At 32.5% G+C, this 19328-nt stretch overlaps 1 protein-coding gene across 3 annotated transcripts in view; it reads right to left on the bottom strand.

Annotated features, from left to right (window-relative positions):
• Nucleotides 1–473: 473 nt before the first annotated feature.
• The window catches only part of LOC128182164 (ephrin-B2-like), a 74384-nt gene continuing 55529 nt past the window's right edge, over nt 474–19328 (bottom strand). For 2 of the 3 annotated variants that reach the window (XM_052850779.1, XM_052850774.1), the window contains exons 2-5: nt 12155–12272; nt 11857–12025; nt 11369–11644; nt 9152–11243 (exon numbers count right to left, since the gene is read on the bottom strand). In XM_052850779.1, coding sequence (XP_052706739.1) covers nt 11077–11243; nt 11369–11644; nt 11857–12025; nt 12155–12272 — 730 coding nt within the window. In that variant the 3' untranslated portion in view covers nt 9152–11076. Of the gene's footprint in view, nt 1478–3029; nt 3114–3471; nt 3586–9151; nt 11244–11368; nt 11645–11856; nt 12026–12154; nt 12273–19328 lie in introns of those variants that run through there. The other variant, XM_052850785.1, reaches the window with a different exon arrangement.

Here is a 19328-nt window from a genome sequence, read left to right as displayed (position 1 = left end):
TCTTCAAAAAACTGAGAAAATGTGCCATTTTTCATCATTTTTCACCAAATCTTAGAATTATGCCAAAATGTTGAAGTCATTATTACTTTCTGAAACAAGATAAAAGTGTATAACTTGGTACATTATATACACACATATTCAAGATGGTATGTGTGTATTTTCATGAGATTTAAACAACTTTTAGATTTTAGAGCAAATACTGAAAGAAACTACTTTCTTCTTTCTTAGAATCCAGCTTGTTTGCAACATTAGTACTGGTGTTCAATTGTATCTTATTTCCAATCAACTTATGAGATTGTTCCCTCTGAATTTATTTTTACATTTTCATCTAAAGTTAACTCATGTATTTCCATGAGGAAATTGATAAAGTCCACATGTCCTGTAGGAACAAAACCAACATCATATTATGCCAACATTCTAAAATAGTCATGTATTAAAAGGAGTGGAATAAATAAATAAGAAATTTATTACAATTAAATCTGTAAATTTGTGTATTTTATTTGCATGCAAGTGATTGTATAAACCATTCATCAAGAATGTGACTTCATAACATGTAAGCAAATATAACACAGCCACTTTAAAAACCAAAAATAAATATCTATTCAGTTCTTTTAAATAACAAACTATAGGATGAAAACAAAAGAAAATTTCCTTATTCTTAAGTACATGTACCTATAATGCTATTTTTAAGTGAATCTTGCTGGTTTTATTAGTTTCAATATATTTAAAAACAATCAATATTTGAACTTTTTATAATAATCAAATTTGGGTTGATGTACATCCTCTTAAGATTTATTTACAAGTTTAACATCAAATTTGTTCACAGAAATATAAATTTTACATCAAATATTTTATGGCATATAACATAAAGACTGAACATGCATCCCCATTGTATTGCACCATCTTGTACTTACATAATTTCCAACTCTTTCATGAATAAAATTATTAATAACCATTCCATGACATAAAAGGAAATATCCCTGACACAAAAGAGAGATATGAATGCCTCAAAGAATAAATAACAATCAATTAATGACGCACAAAACAACAGTCCTTTAGCTGAAAATTAAATTTCTGATCGCCTATAGAATTTCTTTTAAAATTAAATACACAAACTCCTCTAGTTATGAATTCAAAATTTTTAAAACTTTGTAATGAAGTTATGAAAAAAAAATACTACATGTATACATCTATCTTGCAAAAAAACCTGCAAATCACAAATTTTGCCTATGCATTTTATCAATTGATGTACTGGTACATATAATCTTAATATAATTAAATATAAAATAAAACGATGTAGTAAATGTCATTTGTACAATACATGATATCCTTTTTTGCCACACCGCAGCTACACAGAGAACTCGTACATCGGTTATCCTAATGCGACTGTTCACTTCAGTAGCGCTTTCACATCCTCTTTTTCTGCACAGTCCACTAGAGACTGCCCATCGGGAGATTTGACGGATTTGTCAGCACCCTGTGGAAAAAACGGAAACTATCAATCCACAGAAATGTTACAAAAAATCAAACGACTCCTACTAGGTACTTTAACTTTAAGAACATGTCCAACTAGATCAGACCAGTTACACTACTAGCTAAATTTATGGTAATCTTATGTTCATTTTTTGGACAAAAGTTTTTTCATCAAATATACTTTTTTAAATCAAACTAATTAAACAAAAAAAAGTATTTGTTCAACTCTCCAAGCATTGCCATTAATGGAAACCAAGCAACCATTATGATGCATCTGACCTTGAACTTTACTGGTCAATTGTCTCTGACCTTCACCTATAATGTTAACAGACAGAAGTTCCCCCTTTTATATAGTATATATAGTCAAAAATCTTAATGGAAAGTTAAAGTTGTAAGCACAATATACATGTAGAAACATAAATGCTGTATTCCTAATGTTAATTCTTAATCTTATTTTACATAAATTCAATGTCTCTGCCACTGTCTCAAAAAAATCAGTAAACCAAAAGTCATTGAAATAGTCAGGGGCACTACTGTAGATTCCTTATTTTACGCAAGTATTAATTCCGCGATTCAACTGTTTTCCATCAATTTGTGAAAACTTAAAATTGCGAATGCCAAATTTTTATCATAGTTTCATGTAGTGAACATATCTCCATACGATAAAAGCAAAATTTTAAAACTTGCAAGATATGCTTCTCGTAATTTTTGCACGGATATTAATTCCTCGTGTTTATTTTGGAATCTACAGTATATTTTCTGCATTGCTGACACTTAAACACAGCTTTTAAAAACCAATCAGAACATATTGACACAAATGGGCTTATTGAGTCAGAGAGGAGTGATACATATTCAAACTTCCTCATAGGTCCAAATGATCAATTCCATCACTCATTGATCTACTTAGAATTACTTAGTATCAATTCAGTTTAAGTTTAATAAGGAAAACATCTACATGTTATGGACTTATCTATAAAATGTACAGTGTTAATGTACTTAAAGGATTTAAAAATGGATTAAATCAATTAAATTTAATCAAGGAACAATGCATATATACAATGTGCAGTGCTCTGTGGTAAATAGAAAACTAGAAAACCTGAAATATCTAACTGAATCTAGAGAACAGTGAAATTACAAAGCATTCTTTTTTGATTTGTAAATAAATCATATATAAAAATATATACCACGACACATGACAACACTTATAAGTGATTATTAATTATTTCATTTCAATCTAACTAAAGCTTCATGAGAAACTTGCTTGAAAATTACATGGAGAAAGATGAGAGCTTTGACAATGACATGTACATTAGAATACTTTGCCATTAAAACTGGAATAATCAAATCAGATTCTACAATATACAAATAATAAGTTTATAATGCCAAAAATTATAGAATTTTTGAAGAACAAAAGGACAAGGAGAGGTTGTTTTAAATGCAACTGTACTAGTGTAGGGATTGAGTTAAAACATACAAAAGAAACTGAAAAATAATGTTTCTGGTGTGATTAGTATACTGATTATCAGCTTTAGGTTTATCATGTTTAGAGTACTTACTAGTTTTAATAATACTTCTACACTGGACGTATGCCCCTCCCAAACAGCTGCCAACAAAGGGGTTATGTTGTGTTTGTCTGTTTGCTGCAAATCAAATTCATTTCATTATAAAATCAGAGGATGCATTTATATTTATTTTAAAGTAATTACAAAGTGCAACAAATTATGATAATAATACTGCTTAATACAGTATCAGATCTGTTTTACTCCTTGTGATTTCAAGATAAAGTTTTTCAACTCCTACAGAGGGAATATTATCTTTTAATGCATCTTAGCAAGCCAAGAAATTTTGGTTTACTAAAAGCTATTGGAGCTGAAATTAACCTTCAGTTTAGTAAAGCTGATTCCAATCATAACAAACTTAGAATTTTATATCTCAATGGACGCAACCATTGCATGTGACCAACAGTCTTAATATTGAAATACTGCATAGCCTTCTTACATTAATTTTAGCTCCTTTGCTGACAAGATATTCGATGACTTGTGCCTGCCCATAATCGGCTGCAAAATGAAGAGGATAGCGACCTTCCACTTCTTGGTTTACTACCTCCACACCCTAAAAAAAAATAACAACATTTAAAATAAGAAAGTATACATACCAATTTTTGTACTTTATTATTTTGTTGAAATAAGATTGAAATTCATTACTGCAGTCAATTGTATAACCAAGTCAAAAACTCAAAATCAAGTTTTTCTATATGCAAGTGAATAACATGTTGAAGTTTATACCCCATTAAATGAAAGGGTTGTAATAATTACATACTTAAATGTATGTACATACATTTCTTTCAATTACTGACCTTTTCAGTGCTTTAAACTATCATGACCAATGATTACCAGGTGAAATGATGATTATTTTATTTATGTCTGATTTCAAACTGTGTGCATACTCATGTAACAGGGATGGAAGAAATAATGAGGGACCAGACCGTGATTCGAATACCAGCACCAGATACATGTAGCTTAGTTAGTAGAGTACCCGGCTAAAGATTCTGGGCCCCAAGTTCGAATACAGTTAGTCATAATTTATTCCATCCCATTACCAATGATAACACTTGTTAAAGTTTTTAAATATACATGTATTACTAATTACTTGCAGGCCAACAATGAGTAGTCTAATCAAACCTTTGTGGTATTTTGGCATTATTTCTTCTTATTAAAAAAAATGTACGAATGTGAACATGCTACTGCAGTAACGTTGAAATGTGACTCATGTTTTACAGCTAACACGTTACAGTTAACTTCACAAAAAATATTAATGAAACTCAGTACCTGCTCTTCTACAAACTTCTGTACATCATTGATTTGTCCATTTTTAACATTCCATATAAAACTCGTCATTTTGAGGACAGAGTTTCCTTTTTTTTGAAAAGTTGTGTGTATGCAAGGGAGTTTCCGTCTACAAAATGAAACCGGAAGTAATTTATCCTAAAACGTTCGCGGTGTTCATTACGAATTATTTCATTGGGTACAATTTCGATCCATTCAACCAATGAAACAATCTTTTACAAACGACTCTGGAGTTTTGTTATGTCGTACATTGAATTGTCGTTTATTGGTCAGCAGGTGCGATCTATTTTATAGTACAACATATCACCAAAGACATAAACTGCTCAGTGCCAGCTGCTGACGAAATAGAATACTGCAGATAGATAATATAATTGATAAAGAAATAAAAAGATAAACCTTGGTGTATAATATCAAATTGATATGTTTATATAATTATATACATGTAACAATGATGTGGTTTCATTTATCTCCTTTCATTCATTTAAGGTAGTCCTATACTCGGCACTAAATGGGCGCAATCATTAAATGCTTAGCTTTATATGATAAATATACATTCTAGCAATACATATACAAAAGAAAATATGTATGTTTACATGCTAGTTTGTTTGTTATCACCTCTCAGACGGGTTTACCCCCTTGTGAAAATTATTGACAATTATGAAATTTGACAGACGTCCGTTTTTCCTAAAAATAATTACCAATTTTGGGAAAATTAGAACTGAACATACAAAATAGAGTATAAATATTTATTTAAGCCATATCTCATCAATAATTTTGCGCAAATTTTTGTAAGTAAGTACGCTTTATGGACCTGATGTATCAAAATAGAATACAAAAAATGCAATGCTAGTATCGCGTTTGGTAATTTTTTTTTACTATTTTATGGACTCAAACTTAAATTCATGGTGTTTATTCTATAGATTGACATCTTAGAAAAAAGATTTGGTATAATAAATTATATGTTGACGGATTACTTTTCACGCTATAAGCTCTAAACCAAGTAAACCCTGACGAAAAAATTCGTAAAAATCATGTTTTGCTACAGTTTTCTGCCTAGATCTGTCAACAATGTTAGATATCATTTAAACATTAATTAATTGACGATTGATTAAATTCGAAATAGCTTCTGTCTCTAAATTTAAACCGGTTTTAGTAAAAGAAAAAGAAAAATTCGGGGGGGGGGGGTCAAAACAAAGAAGATATAAGCATACCTGAGATCCTGGTTAATCAGAAACTTCGTTTTTCATTTTACTTTAACAGAATCGAGTTTCTCAACAGTAATCATTTCTATATCTCAAATAATACATATATTACCGTTCTAATTGCTTATTATTGCCATTGTTTACAACAGCGATGTAGTGCAAAATCAATACCGGGTATCAAAAACGCTTTGTAAAAGTCGAACCAATATTGTAAAATCCGTATTATGACGAAGTGCGATACTCGGACTACTTTAATTGTAGCCTATATATTTCAAAACAATATTTATCTTAAATTTCAGCAAAAAACGAAATATTTAGGAATGCACTTTTAAGAACAAAATCGACGTAGTTTTTTTATTTTCATAAAAAGTCCAATCTGAATTTTAAGCTCTTCTTCAGATTAATTTAATTAGGCTATATTGAAAAGTATAGAGGATCTTTAACCCTAAAGCAGTTTTTTTATAATAAATAAGAGAAGTATTCCTGTGTGAAAATCCAGAGAAATGCAAATATAACGTATATACGTCCCTGGAAAAAAAATACAATCAGTAATTTCTTAATACATGTACACACAGAAGTGTTCATATTTTGATAAAACCAATCTGAAACTTTTGATATGTTAACTGAAAAAACTGTACACATACACTGAAGACAGAGGCCCCTGTCTTTCATATACTATGTCTTGTCATCCGTAAATACTTTTGAAATTATGTAGGCTACATGTAACCAGAGACATAAATAACTTATGTATCTGATGTAACCTAATTAATTCAAACATGAGAGAAGTGTTAAACTACCGCAACATTACAAGACTATATAAAATTACATGTATATATTTTTTTTTCATTCAAGATGTGGGTGTGGATTACATAGAATTAATGTATTTATAGATACATATGTAATATATTGTAGATAACGTTAATATACAGTATAAAACATTAGCAAAAAGAAATTTAATCATTAAATTTTCCAGACTCTATAATGAACTTTTGAACTTCTGAAAAAATAAAATATGGTAAGATAATTGTCACTACCCCAAATAAGCAAATGTGAGTTACTTAAAATTGTTTCTTCAAGCCTATTAAAAAGTAATTCAGAAAGATTGTTTCTTGCATAACATCCTCCTTTTGACCACAAATACAATATTAATAGTGCGTTTACCAAATGAAAAATATTTTCGAGGTTGAGGAATACTTTCAGTAATGTTTTTCTTGAATATGTTGGGAGATGTTGCTTCACAAACTTCTAATTTGAGAGAATTCCATTTCCGAGTGGTGCCAAATACAAATGAGTTATTGTAAAGTTCTAATCTGCTGATTGGAACACTATAATTTTCGCTATTTCTTGTGTGATATATTGAGACATCTTTTGTTACAGTCCAGGAATAATGTTGCTCAAGTATTCAGGTACTTGATTTGTATGAATTTTAAACATGGTTATTAATTTACCCTTATTACGTCGACTGACAAAAGGTTCCCAGCCAGTTTCTGTGTAGAGAGATTCTGTAGATGCTAAAATGGGTAAACCAGTAACAATCCTTGCAGCACTTAATTGAACTTTTTCTAATCTCTCCATGTCAAACATATTACATCCGTCCCATACTACAGAAGCATATTCAAGAACTGGTCTAATAAACGTGGTATACATTTTTGATAAATTAGTTCTACCTAGAGTAAACTTTAGTTTTTTCAAAAGTCCCATTTTTTTTACATGCACTGTTTACTATATTATTAATATATTGAGACCAACTTAAATCATTAGATAAAAGTAAACCAAGATGCCTGTGGGTTGAAACATAGTCCAGTTGACACCCTTGAAAAAATAACTTTGGAAATTCTTCTACATGTTTCTTTGTAAAAAAAACCCAAAAAACCAGCTTTTGTTTTAGACGGATTAAATTTCAATGACCACTTGTCAGACCAGTCGCTGAGAATTTTCAGATCATGGTTCAATACAATTTCAATGTTTTTAGTATATAAATCACAATGCTGTAATGAATTATCATCAGCATAAAGTCTACAAAATGATAACATATTCGTTGCTACAACATTAATGTAAATAAGAAATAATAGTGGTCCTAATATAGCTGACCCTTGTGGAACACCAGCATTGATACATAACGTTGATGATAACTTGATTTTGTACATTATCCTTTGTGTTCTATCACTTAAGTAACTGTTAAACCATTGTAAAAGATGCCCACTTATACCATAAGTTTGAAGTTTAAAAATTAGGGCTTCGTGCCACACCCTGTCAAAAGCTCTCGACAAATCACAAAAAAATCATACAACACATTTTCTCATCTTCTATACTTTTAACAATGCTATGATATGTTTCTAATAGTTGGAATACCATGGAATGGTCAGGCAAAAAAACCTGCCTGATATTTATAGAATAAATTATTTACGTGAAAGAAATTGTAAACATGCTTAAAAATTATCCTTTCCATAATTTTGCTGACACAGCTTAGCAGGGACACCGATCTGTATTACTTGCAACAGATGGATCATCTTTCTTAAAGAGCGGTAAAACATGAGCTAAGTTCCAATGATTTGAAAATTAATTTTGAAGAAGTGATTTGTTAAAAAGCATACATAATTCATACATTAATATATATACTTTTTCGTAATACATAATTTTTATTGGAAAACAATCAAAAGAAAAATAAATACATCAATATAATTTGAATAACATTTCTCAAGAAAGTTTTTTTTTCAGTTAGCATGACATAATTCATATATTTCATATATTTTATAAATTGCATTCGATCTGTACACAAACCTTTGAAATTAAGTCTACGAAATATAAATGCAATATGCTGTGTATTGATGTTCCGAGTGTAATTGTATATCAATTTATATGGTATCTGGAAAATATGCCAGTCAGAAAACTTTCAAGGTATTTATTTCAATAAGGATTTAATCAAACCTTTTAAGTTTGCGTTCAAAAGCTCCTTCTTTGATTCACAATAGTAATAACAATGGGTCAGTATATAGGTTTATTTGACAAGGAATTGCAAAGGGCACATACATTGTCTAATGCCATTTTCTATACAAGTATTTTTATCATACAATTAAAACAACATCGACTCCTTAATATTTTATTGTATTATGTGTCTTTTCCAATATTCAAGATGTTCCGCAGCCAATAAGGGACTGCATTATGCAAACCATAAGTATTTTAGAAATAGCTAAATTCCTTGATAGGAACAATACAGAGCGCCATAAAATAAATAAATTCCAGAAACGAACTAAATAATTTGAACTTTACCCTTATAATGCACTTGCAGTTTTACACTGCCCCATGCATGTACATGTAAATGGTTTCAGTAAATTTCTGGAATCTGTTTCAACTCCTTTGATCTTGAGGGGTTATATACCTATAGGGTCTATCCGTGGTGACTTGGTCTGATAAATGTACAATTCCTATCGTAAATCCAACAGCTCATAGGCTTTGTAGCCATTCTGTGATTTATGTGATTATTCATAATTAAGAGTCTTGGGTAGATATTATGACTTACATAATTTAAAATAAAAGAAGTGATCAATCTAATATTCAATTTACAAACACCAAATTTGCCACAACTAATGCATTTTTATCAGGCTGAAAATAAAAAAGAAGACGCAGTGATAATGTGTAATCTGATATTTTATTGCAGGGTTTCTTTCCTCTTTCACACAACTCTCTACATACATATAGATCACAAACTTCTCTTACACCTTCTGACAGACTGTCAAGTTTGCTCTTCAGCTGATCCTTAAATAACTCAAGTAAGCCATGTACTGGTGTTCTCCAGTGGAGAGTTCAAGGGTCATGACACATGATCTTTTTTCAGGAACTATACAAGAGAAGATTTGATGTAATCCAGTAACATTTACAAGTATTTGTAACAAATAGTTTTTCTTATTAACATTGCATTTCATATCACCGAACAAAGTACAAATGTTTTCAAGATGAGTCTTCACTGCCCATTCTGTGACAGTCACATATTGCTTCTAAGGTGTTTTTTTATAAATTCAATTCATTGATGATGATTTTAATTATAATAGTCCACTTGTAATATTACAATCATAACTTTAATACAAAATTTTCGTCCAAATATATTAAAAAATACTGGATCAGATTTACAGGACAGATAACAAACACCTAATATCTACAAAGCTTGCTGAGAAAGCTCACAGGACAAAGAACTGATATGTCAGACATGATGAAGAAGATGGACAATTCAGCAGGATAGGGTATCATCAAAATATGGTGAAAAGCAGACTCTTAATACTGCAAAATAACTCTTCACACACAGACACACACACAATCCACACATCTTTCAACACGTGTCACACACCAACCATCACACATATGTCACACACTATCACACAACCAAGCTTTCCTTCACAGCCCATGATGAGAAGCACACATTACATCCTTACAGATTGATTTCAATTCATCCACAGGTTAAAAATTCTCGTGAATATGGTGCATAAGAATTGATATAAAAACAGCTTTTGTTCATTTCAAATGCAAATGATTTGGAATTAAATCTATAGTTAAAATCAAGCTCAGTATCACAGAGCAATGTTTTCTAAAAAATAATTTTCATAAGAAAGAAAGGAAAAAGAATTGAAATCATATACACACACAAACATTAACACACTGAACTCACTTGAATAATATACAGTCATACTTCATAATGATACATTAAATAATTTCCAAACTTTTAGAGTGAAGTCTCTTCACTTGCTATATTACTCTAGGTAAATAGCTCTTTATATACATCGTATATACAATTCTCAACAGAACACACACGAAAGTGACAAAAGAAAAACAAAATCAAATTTTGGAGCAAGTATCTGGACTAATGTACAGGGTTTAACAAACCACATTAGATTTCCAACAATAATCAAAATAAACTGAAATAATTCTGGGTTTAAATTAAATACAGTACAATAGCTAGCACTGTTTTGATCCAGAGATACACTTTTTATAAATTTCCAGCTCATAGCATTGAAGCAAAAAAATCACAGTATATGTATGGCAAATACGGTTGCTATGGAAACATGTTGCCAATGGTAACTGTTGGTGAGACAATACAATCACAGCAAGGAAGATCAGGGGGACTAAATATTGCAAAACATAATCTTCATGACAACACAATTAACTCATCGTCACTCGATCTGTAACCATGGTATCATTTAATTATTGCAATGTTTCCACGGCAAAGATGCACCTGAATTATGTCATTGTTCTGTGAATCTTTCGGTTGAAACATGATCATTGCAGCATTGGAATGATTGATGATTGAGCACATTTTGTTGTGTCCTCAAAAATGGCAGACAATATTTACAATATGACTAACCAGATCCAATAGGTAGAAACGCTTTAGAAGCTTTTCTTCTTCCAAAGAAGTCTGAATTTCTATTCCTTTCTTCCGTAAAACAGAAGTCAATACTACACTCTTGAAGTTTTCCAACACAAGTAGAATCCTCCACTTTCAGTGTCTCCTTTGTGTGCAGCAACACTTATTTTTGTTAGAACCAATTCACTATCATAAGTAGATGCTATCGTAGTAGCAAGATAAAAATCATTAACGATGCTACGAGCAGAGTTTTGGAGAAGCATAGTGTCCTTGATGCACTGTTTATAGTCCCCGTATTCTTGCTAGTTCCTGTTGCATCTATAACATTTTCTTTACTGGGGTCCACTGGTTTCTCTTTGAATTTTGTAGCTGAAAGAAAAAGTTTCAAATTCTTATATTTCCTAAAATTAATCAAATTGATTTCATTTTACATAAATATAAGATTCTAATAACTTATTGACGGAATGACGTGGATGAACAGTAGGCTGACTTACTGGTTGATATGGTAGTGGTAGATGGTTTGATGGTGGAAGTACTGGGTGTGGGGGTGGGAGTAGATGGAGATGGTGTCACCGGTTTAGGAGTGGTAGTGGTCGTAGTGGTGCTAGTGGTAGTGGTTGGTACCGGCCCCGAGCTGTTCTGGGGGGCCTGGGTGGGGGCCGGGGTCTGAGACTCCGGGGTTCGGACTGTCATCACTAGTCTCATGTTGTTTGACCGACACGCTCCATTCTCCTTGTTGTTGATTCCTTCCAGGTAACCCGTGGAAGTTGCTGTAGAAACAAAGATGAGTTTATGCACCACTTATGATAAAACTCCAGCCATTGATTTTTACAGTTAATTTTAAACAATGAACTCAAATATAGAAAAAATCAAGTAAAACATATCCAGATACAGCTTCATTTCATTTATACTCTCTTATGATGTTGTAAAACTATAATGTACATAAATATCATACAGTATATATAAAATATTTTGTGCTTACTCATGAAATAATATTTTCCCGGCGGGAAGTCAATCATCCCCGGGACAGACTGGAAGCGTCGGATAAGGATGGTAAAGTACTGCTCCGTGTTGGGCTCGGAACAGTTGATTACAAGTGTACCTCTGACTGGGGTATCCAGTCGGCATTGGCTGTATTCGTCCATGGTTACCTAAAAACAAGCAAGAGTTATCTCTCTTGAATCACTTTTTCACAGACCTATTATGTTTGTCAAATTCTTAATTTTGCATTATTCTTCAAAAGGATTACTTGGGTATTCACTGGATGATTGTATACTTACAATATACACTAGGTAGTATTTATAGGAGCTGGATGAAGTGCCAGAAGGGTAGAAGGGGCACCTGAAATCTATACTGTCGTCCAGATTGACATTTATCTCGCTGTTTGATTGGCTGAATCTGAAAAGATATAAAAAGAAATATAACTGTACACGGTATGAATTATTGAATTTTTGTGCATTCACATTTTTTATTTGCTTTTCTGAGCTTTGAAGATTTTTATCTTGGCTAGTGTGACAAATATGGAACAGATAACAAGCCATTTTGGAGAGTTAATTACAATTGAACTGAAGCAATTTATAGGTAACACAGCAGCAGAAACAAATCAGTATCTCCTTTAAACTTAAAGCTAGTCAGCCACATCTCTTTATAAAGGATTGATGGAAAAGGTTTCGATTGAAACTAGCTTTGGTTTCATCTCATCTCCTAAACTAATCAATCAAACACAACAGAAAATAACCTAGTCATATATAGCAATATGATGGCAAAAAGATAAGTATTGAATTCTCTCAATGAACTTGATCCAAAAGATTTTCCTATCAGACACAAAAAGGAAGGGGACTTTATCACATATTATTCTTTAACTTAATGAATGATTCTTGCAAGGGCAAGATTTTACATTAATACACCAAAAGCCATCAAATTTACATAATGAAAAATTCATCTTTCAAGAGCTGGATCATAAAATGAATACAGAATAATTCATGTTTATACTCCTATAATTACAGACAGCATAAACTGGAATCTAGACAAGTAGTAGCTGCAGGACTGTAGCTCCCGGTCTCAAAAAATTCGGATGGACGACCTGGGAGCTACAGTGCCTCCCATAGTAAAAAACTGCAATTTACGGCGCACAAAAAATTGCGCTAGTTTTGGACTTATTAACCTTATTTTCACACAAATTCTGTAAAAATAATTAGTACCATTAAATTCTTCAGCAAATTTACTACTGATATCGTCATTTCACTTGCCTCAGATTTTCTCTTAAACATGATAACCGACCTCGGAAAAGAAGTATGTTAATTTACGTCGAGATCGGGAGTCGCCATTTTTAAATGTAAACAAACTTGCACCTCTTTAATTTACAGGGCTGGTGATGGTGTTTAAAAGACTATCAGAAGTAAGTGAAGTGACTATCTGTAGTAAAATGTCCGAGGAATTTTTTGTGATCAAGGATTTGTACAGAATGTGTTCGTAAATGAGATTAATCAGTCCAAAACTAGCGCATTTTTTTGTGCGCCGTAAATTGCAGTTTTTTACTATGGGAGGCACTGTAGCTCCCAGGTCGTCCATCCGAATTTTTTCAGACCGGGAGCTACAGTCCTGCAGCTAGACAAGTAGAAGATGAGGCCTCGGCCATTGTTCAGCAGGGGTAACTAAAGCTCTGTGGTCGTAAAGCAGGAGATAAACTTGACAAGGTTAGGCAAGAGTTCAGCCGATAACCTCTTGTAATTACAGTCATTCCAATCAAACGCCATCATCACAACTTATAATTAAATGTGACTGATTGGCAATAAACGGAATTTCCATGTAACTTCTGTTCTTCCGAATCAAGGACAGAGCTTGTCACAGTGGAAGACTGAGAGAAGAAGAGAATATTGCCCTTTAATGAACTCAATGAAGCAAACCATAAAACCCCAGAACTAGTGAATTTTACCATTAATGCACAACATATACGGCCTTCTTAGTGACAGGGGTAAAAGAGAAAGTTAACTCACTTATCACTGGCAATTATTTTTTAAAAGAAGTATTGCGAATAATTTTGGAAATTTCTTTAAAAAAATCATGACAATTTAGCGCCCAATGAATAACTCTCATAACTCAAGCCACGGATAAAAAATAAGATGAATAAAAAAGTCGGATTGATCAGGTTAAATTTCTGCTGGGTGAGCTGCAACTTCCACCTGACTGGGTGAAGGGTGAGGCTACCTGTGTTTTCTTTAGAAAAAAACCCCTTTCTGTGAAATATGCCTGGCTGATGTCCAAGCATAATTCTGCCTGGCTTGTTTTCCTGTATATACCTCAGGGGCATAGGGTGGACTTGAACCTTTCAGGAAAAAATATCTTTGCAAGCTAAATTAAATATGGGCCGAATTCTAAAGAGAACAAAATAGAAACCAAGTGTAATTTTTGTCTGAATTTTTTTTCATTTCAAGGTACCCTAATAGTTCTCCTTTCATTTTTTGGATCAATGCTTAAAAAACTTATGAAGCTTGTACCTAAGAAGACACACCAGTAAATTTATAGCAATAGTTTTTATTTCTATACAAACCATACACGATTTTGTATAGAAATATTCAAAAACATAACTCTGGGAGTCTTTGATTAACTAGCAGTTAGTGGCCACTGAAATCCCACAGTGTAACTGTAATGAAGAGATGTCAACAACAATTATAACAGAAGACAAGTGTTACCACTGTACTTATTTCTTGGCGTAATTCTCTTTCATAACATGCTGTTTTTTACGACAGCCCCAATGATCCCAGGTAATTATCCCGTTGTTGAAGCCTATGCGATTGTGCCTCGGTTTATACACAGAGAACTGTGGTACAGGTGCATGGGTTTCCAAACTAGCGTGACTGGATATCGTTGCACGCTACATGTCACTTACAAAATGTCACTCATCATGGCGAACATTAGGACGCTCCATTTAATGTACATTTTGTGTATCTTACACGGAATCCAATACACTTTCTGATACTTATGTGAAGTGATCACGATATATATCATTCGTACATGTATATTAATCATTCAAAAGGACTTCAGAACTTGATCAGAACTTTCGCTTTCAAAAAAAAAATCTATGACACTCTCATGACAGATATTTGATATCTGTAAGCAGGCTTGGGGTAATGCTAAATGTAATGGTAATGCATTGCAATGCATTACATGATTTCAAAGTAATGCTAGTAATGTGTAATGCCACTAAATTAGCATTACAAGTAATGGTAATGTAATTCATTACTTTCCAAAATCTAGTGTAATGCTGGCATTACATGGCATTACTTTGCATTACTATGCTTATTTATGCATGTTCACTTTAAAAAATGTGATGAATAAATGAATAGTTGAAATTGAATTTGATTAAATTTGATTTTAAAGGAGAAAGAGATAATTATTGGGATAAATATGATTTAATTGTATTATTAAAAAAAGATTTTTAAAAATTCATTTTTGAATTGTTAATATTACTAAATATGACAGCACAATTTCATATCATTTTTAAGAGTGTTGTTATTAAGAGTTTTTAATCATTTAAACAATTTACTCCGATTAGTTTGCACTTCAATTAAAAATGTGTCAACAACACACTATGCCCCCAGGATAATCTAAGTATCAAAACAATCTATTGTTATAAGAAGTGCAAAACACCCCAATCCCCTTCCCTTCGCTATGTCCCAATAGAATAGGAGACAGACATACACCTTTAAAAGCAAAGTGAATGCACTGTCCATCCACGATGAAAATCAATATCACTTCCAATATTATAACCCATTTGAAAATAATTACTTATTCTCTCTCTCTCTCTCTCTCTCTCTCTCTCTCTCTCTCTCTCTCTCTCTCTCTCTCTTATATTAAGTATCCTGTACATTAGTTTGGACTGATAGAAAATACAAGATTCTTGTATTTTTTCTATTATTGCACAATTAATATATTCTAAGATAAAGATCGTCAAACAGTACTTTTCAGTCCAAGCTTCGATTGCTCCTGTAAAACATTTATTTAGTATAGCTGGGAAGATTTTCAAACTAATAAGATGCAGTTAAAAGATGAACCCTTTGAAACTTCGATCAAAAAGTGCAATAGCAATCTTTTGTCTTAAAGTGTCCTCAGTAAAAAGATATACGATTAAAATATAGAAAGAATATTACTGGGAAAAACCATCTGTTTATGAATTAATACAATTAAGTGTCCAAAATTATAAAGATTTGTGTAATCTGGGGAAATATCTCTATTTAGCTTTTAATAACCGCAACATTATTCAATAAATTGTTTTTTGTTATGCATGTAATTCTGTGTCTCTATTTTGTATCTGACATTGTATCATGCCAAATGTCTATATATAAATATCTATTCATTTTACTTACGTAATAAGTTGTTCATAATGCCACAAGATGATTATACATTGAGCAAATAAAGAATGATCGACTCTTGTATAGTCATTGAATTTGAACCTGATACTGAGCATGAAGCTGTAGATATGTTAAAAGAGTGTTTTATATTTGAAACATTTACAAAAACTCTTAGTTAGCTTTAATTTTTTAAAACAAAGTAATGGTAATGGTAATGCATTACTTTAGTCATGTAATGGTAATGTAATGCATTACTTCAAGAAAATCAAGTAATGGTAATGGTAATTTAATGCCCAAATTCATAAAGTAATGGTAATGCAATGCATTACTTTACAATGTAATTCGCCCCAAGCCTGTCTGTAAGTGATTTCAAATCCTGTTTTTTTATTTCGATTTTGATTTAAAAAGCACCGTAATCTTGAGGTTTGGTATTGACAAGGTCAAGCCATACATTAGATTGATTCAAATTTATATCAAAGCGCATGAATATACACAAAGAAAGGAAACTATATTCCTATTTAAATGGTTCCTAACCTTGCGAATTCATACACAGATTAAGATTCAGATAAAACCTTAAAAGGAAATGTCTCAAAGAAGTGATGAAATTTTATTTTAATACAGTAATGTTATAGAATTGGTATGTTTGTGAATTGCCAACATTTCACGATTCCAAGTCAACGCTGATTCAACTAAGACAGGTGGAAAAAAGGAATGAACTTTGCGTTATCGTAATCTTGAATCGAGGTAATTCACAAATGGCCATTGACCACAAACAATAGAAGCCTTTTTTAACCCTTCTGAAACACTTGGTAAATTTTTTCTTCTCAAAGATTCAATGGTTTTTTAATGACCGCCCATTTTGACATGCACCATATCTGATCATAGATAAAAATAACAGTTTCTGATTAAGCACCTCAGCATTTATCGAACAAAGCCTTGTGAGATTCAAAAATGACCCATTCAAAGAAGCCACTTCATAAAAGTTTTTTATTATGAGGTTTTAGTTAAGGCTCATTTCGGTCCTAAGTGACTGGAAGCTATTCTCAAGTTCAATATTGGCATTTTGAGCGTATTGTGAACACATTGAGATATCTTGGTTAAATCCCCTCTTGATAAAATGGTTGATATCTTCAAGCTATGAAATTAAAAAACACTACCTTATTAAACAATATATTTATTTACTTTTCTCAATCTGTGGGAACCCTTCCCATGGTCCATTCTTTTTAATACAATAAGAAAAAATATTGCAATATTTATATTTTCATAACTGCTAACATATTTTAGCCAATCCTTCTATGTGAAATGCAACTTTCTCACTAATCTTCACATTTATTCTGATTTCTATATTGATAAATTTACTTAAGGTTTCAAATTGATATAAACACATTTCTACAAACAGTTAATCTGAAAACGAGGACATTACTGCAATACCCTGGTACTTTTTTCTTCAACAACTAATCACTGGGAGAAATTGTTGGCCATATTGTTCTTTTTGATCTGAAGTATTGAAAACCCATCCATCACAAAAAAGAAACTGTTCTAATTAAAACAGCACAGAGAGTGGGCAGGGATGTGAATCAATGCCCTCATGTTCAATGATGTACAAACTCGCCACTGACCTCTGAACCCACTCGTCAATGTAAAGAACTCATTAATCAAGAATCCTCTCTAATTTATAAAGCCCTATCTTCCCTCTTTTTAATTTGGTTTATTTAATTCTCTCTCTCTCTCTCTCTCTCTCTCTCTCTCTCTCTCTCTGCTGTAGGTGTGCATCTTTTAACTCTGTAAAGCAATCAATGATATTTGGTAAAGCTAAAGCAAAACTGACAAATGACTAGAAGAGTTCCTGCTGGAGCAATATGCCTAAGTGATGAAGATCATTTGCATTTACAGGCATGACAGTAAAACAAATGGTGCAGATTGCATTTCCAGACATAAACATAATGAGAACTGCCTCAAAAATTATCCCTTCTCACCTCGCATACCTTTAGACGATTTTTTAGGGGCTCTGTAGTTAGAAGTAATTTACGAGCCTTCAACAGGGAGCAGATGGAAGAAATAATCAGCCAAAAATGCGACTGATGAACTCTTTCACACCTCCCTTATAGAAGAGTCACATTCAGAAAATTGTCACAACAATGATTGGTGGAAAATCATCATTAATCAATGCAACCTGGAAAATGGGGGGAGGCGAGCCTGCACAGTTGTGCAGGAAGACCAAATTACAGGTGCCCCACAAAGTAAATTACAGGTGTTCAGCCATCACTGTCTCTTCCCTCATCTGAATTAATCAGGAGCTGTTGAAAGGTTGGTATAGAACCTCCAAAGAAGCCGCCATGATTTGACAAACTCTCCAATGGGATTGAGAGAGAGGCACAGTTCTACACATGTGGCTTTGATCATTATATATATTAGTCGAGTTCCCTCTGTCTTTGCCCTTTGGCTTAGACCCTACATCAACTGTTTGACATGATGGACATTATTGTTCTCCTTATGTCAAAACAATTAGAGGGAAAAAAGAAAGAAAAAAGTTTGCTATTTTTTTTCAAAACTTCTAAAATTATGAGCAAACTGCTTTATAAATCTCAAATATCAAACAAACCCAACATTTATATGTATATATTAACAATTTGCCGTGAATCAGCTTTTAAATGTCTTGACTGTAAGGGAATTAGTGACCACAGAAACCAATGTAGACATTGAGGTAATCATTTCCCATTCTGAGGCAATCAGCCCCAAATTACAACATGACTATCAAAGAGATGAGGCAATTACTAAGAACTTATCTAAATTCCTACACTAGAAGACTTTGTTAGACAGGAAAATAAGGGAATAACAGGGAATAATCTCCCAGCTCCACTGTCCGAGGGACGTTAGACAACAGGACTTCATTTTCCTTGTATTAAAACCCAGTAATTGATACAGAACACAGAAATCAGGCCGTACTTAGTCTGTAATCATCACAAATATAAATGGAGTCTGGACGGACCTTACTTGCCCTTTTTCCATAAATTTTCTTCGCCGATGTGGGATGAGTATCCACACATGTCCAACACATTTGGGGAGGTTCAATTTATTGAAAACAATCCTTGATTTTTTGCAG

The sequence above is a fragment of the Crassostrea angulata genome, chromosome 1 (assembly GCF_025612915.1).
Source record: "Crassostrea angulata isolate pt1a10 chromosome 1, ASM2561291v2, whole genome shotgun sequence".
Lineage (NCBI taxonomy): Eukaryota > Metazoa > Mollusca > Bivalvia > Ostreida > Ostreidae > Magallana > Magallana angulata.
The sequence above is the reverse complement of the archived record's forward strand: the minus strand, read 5'-3'. Positions and strand labels throughout refer to the sequence as shown.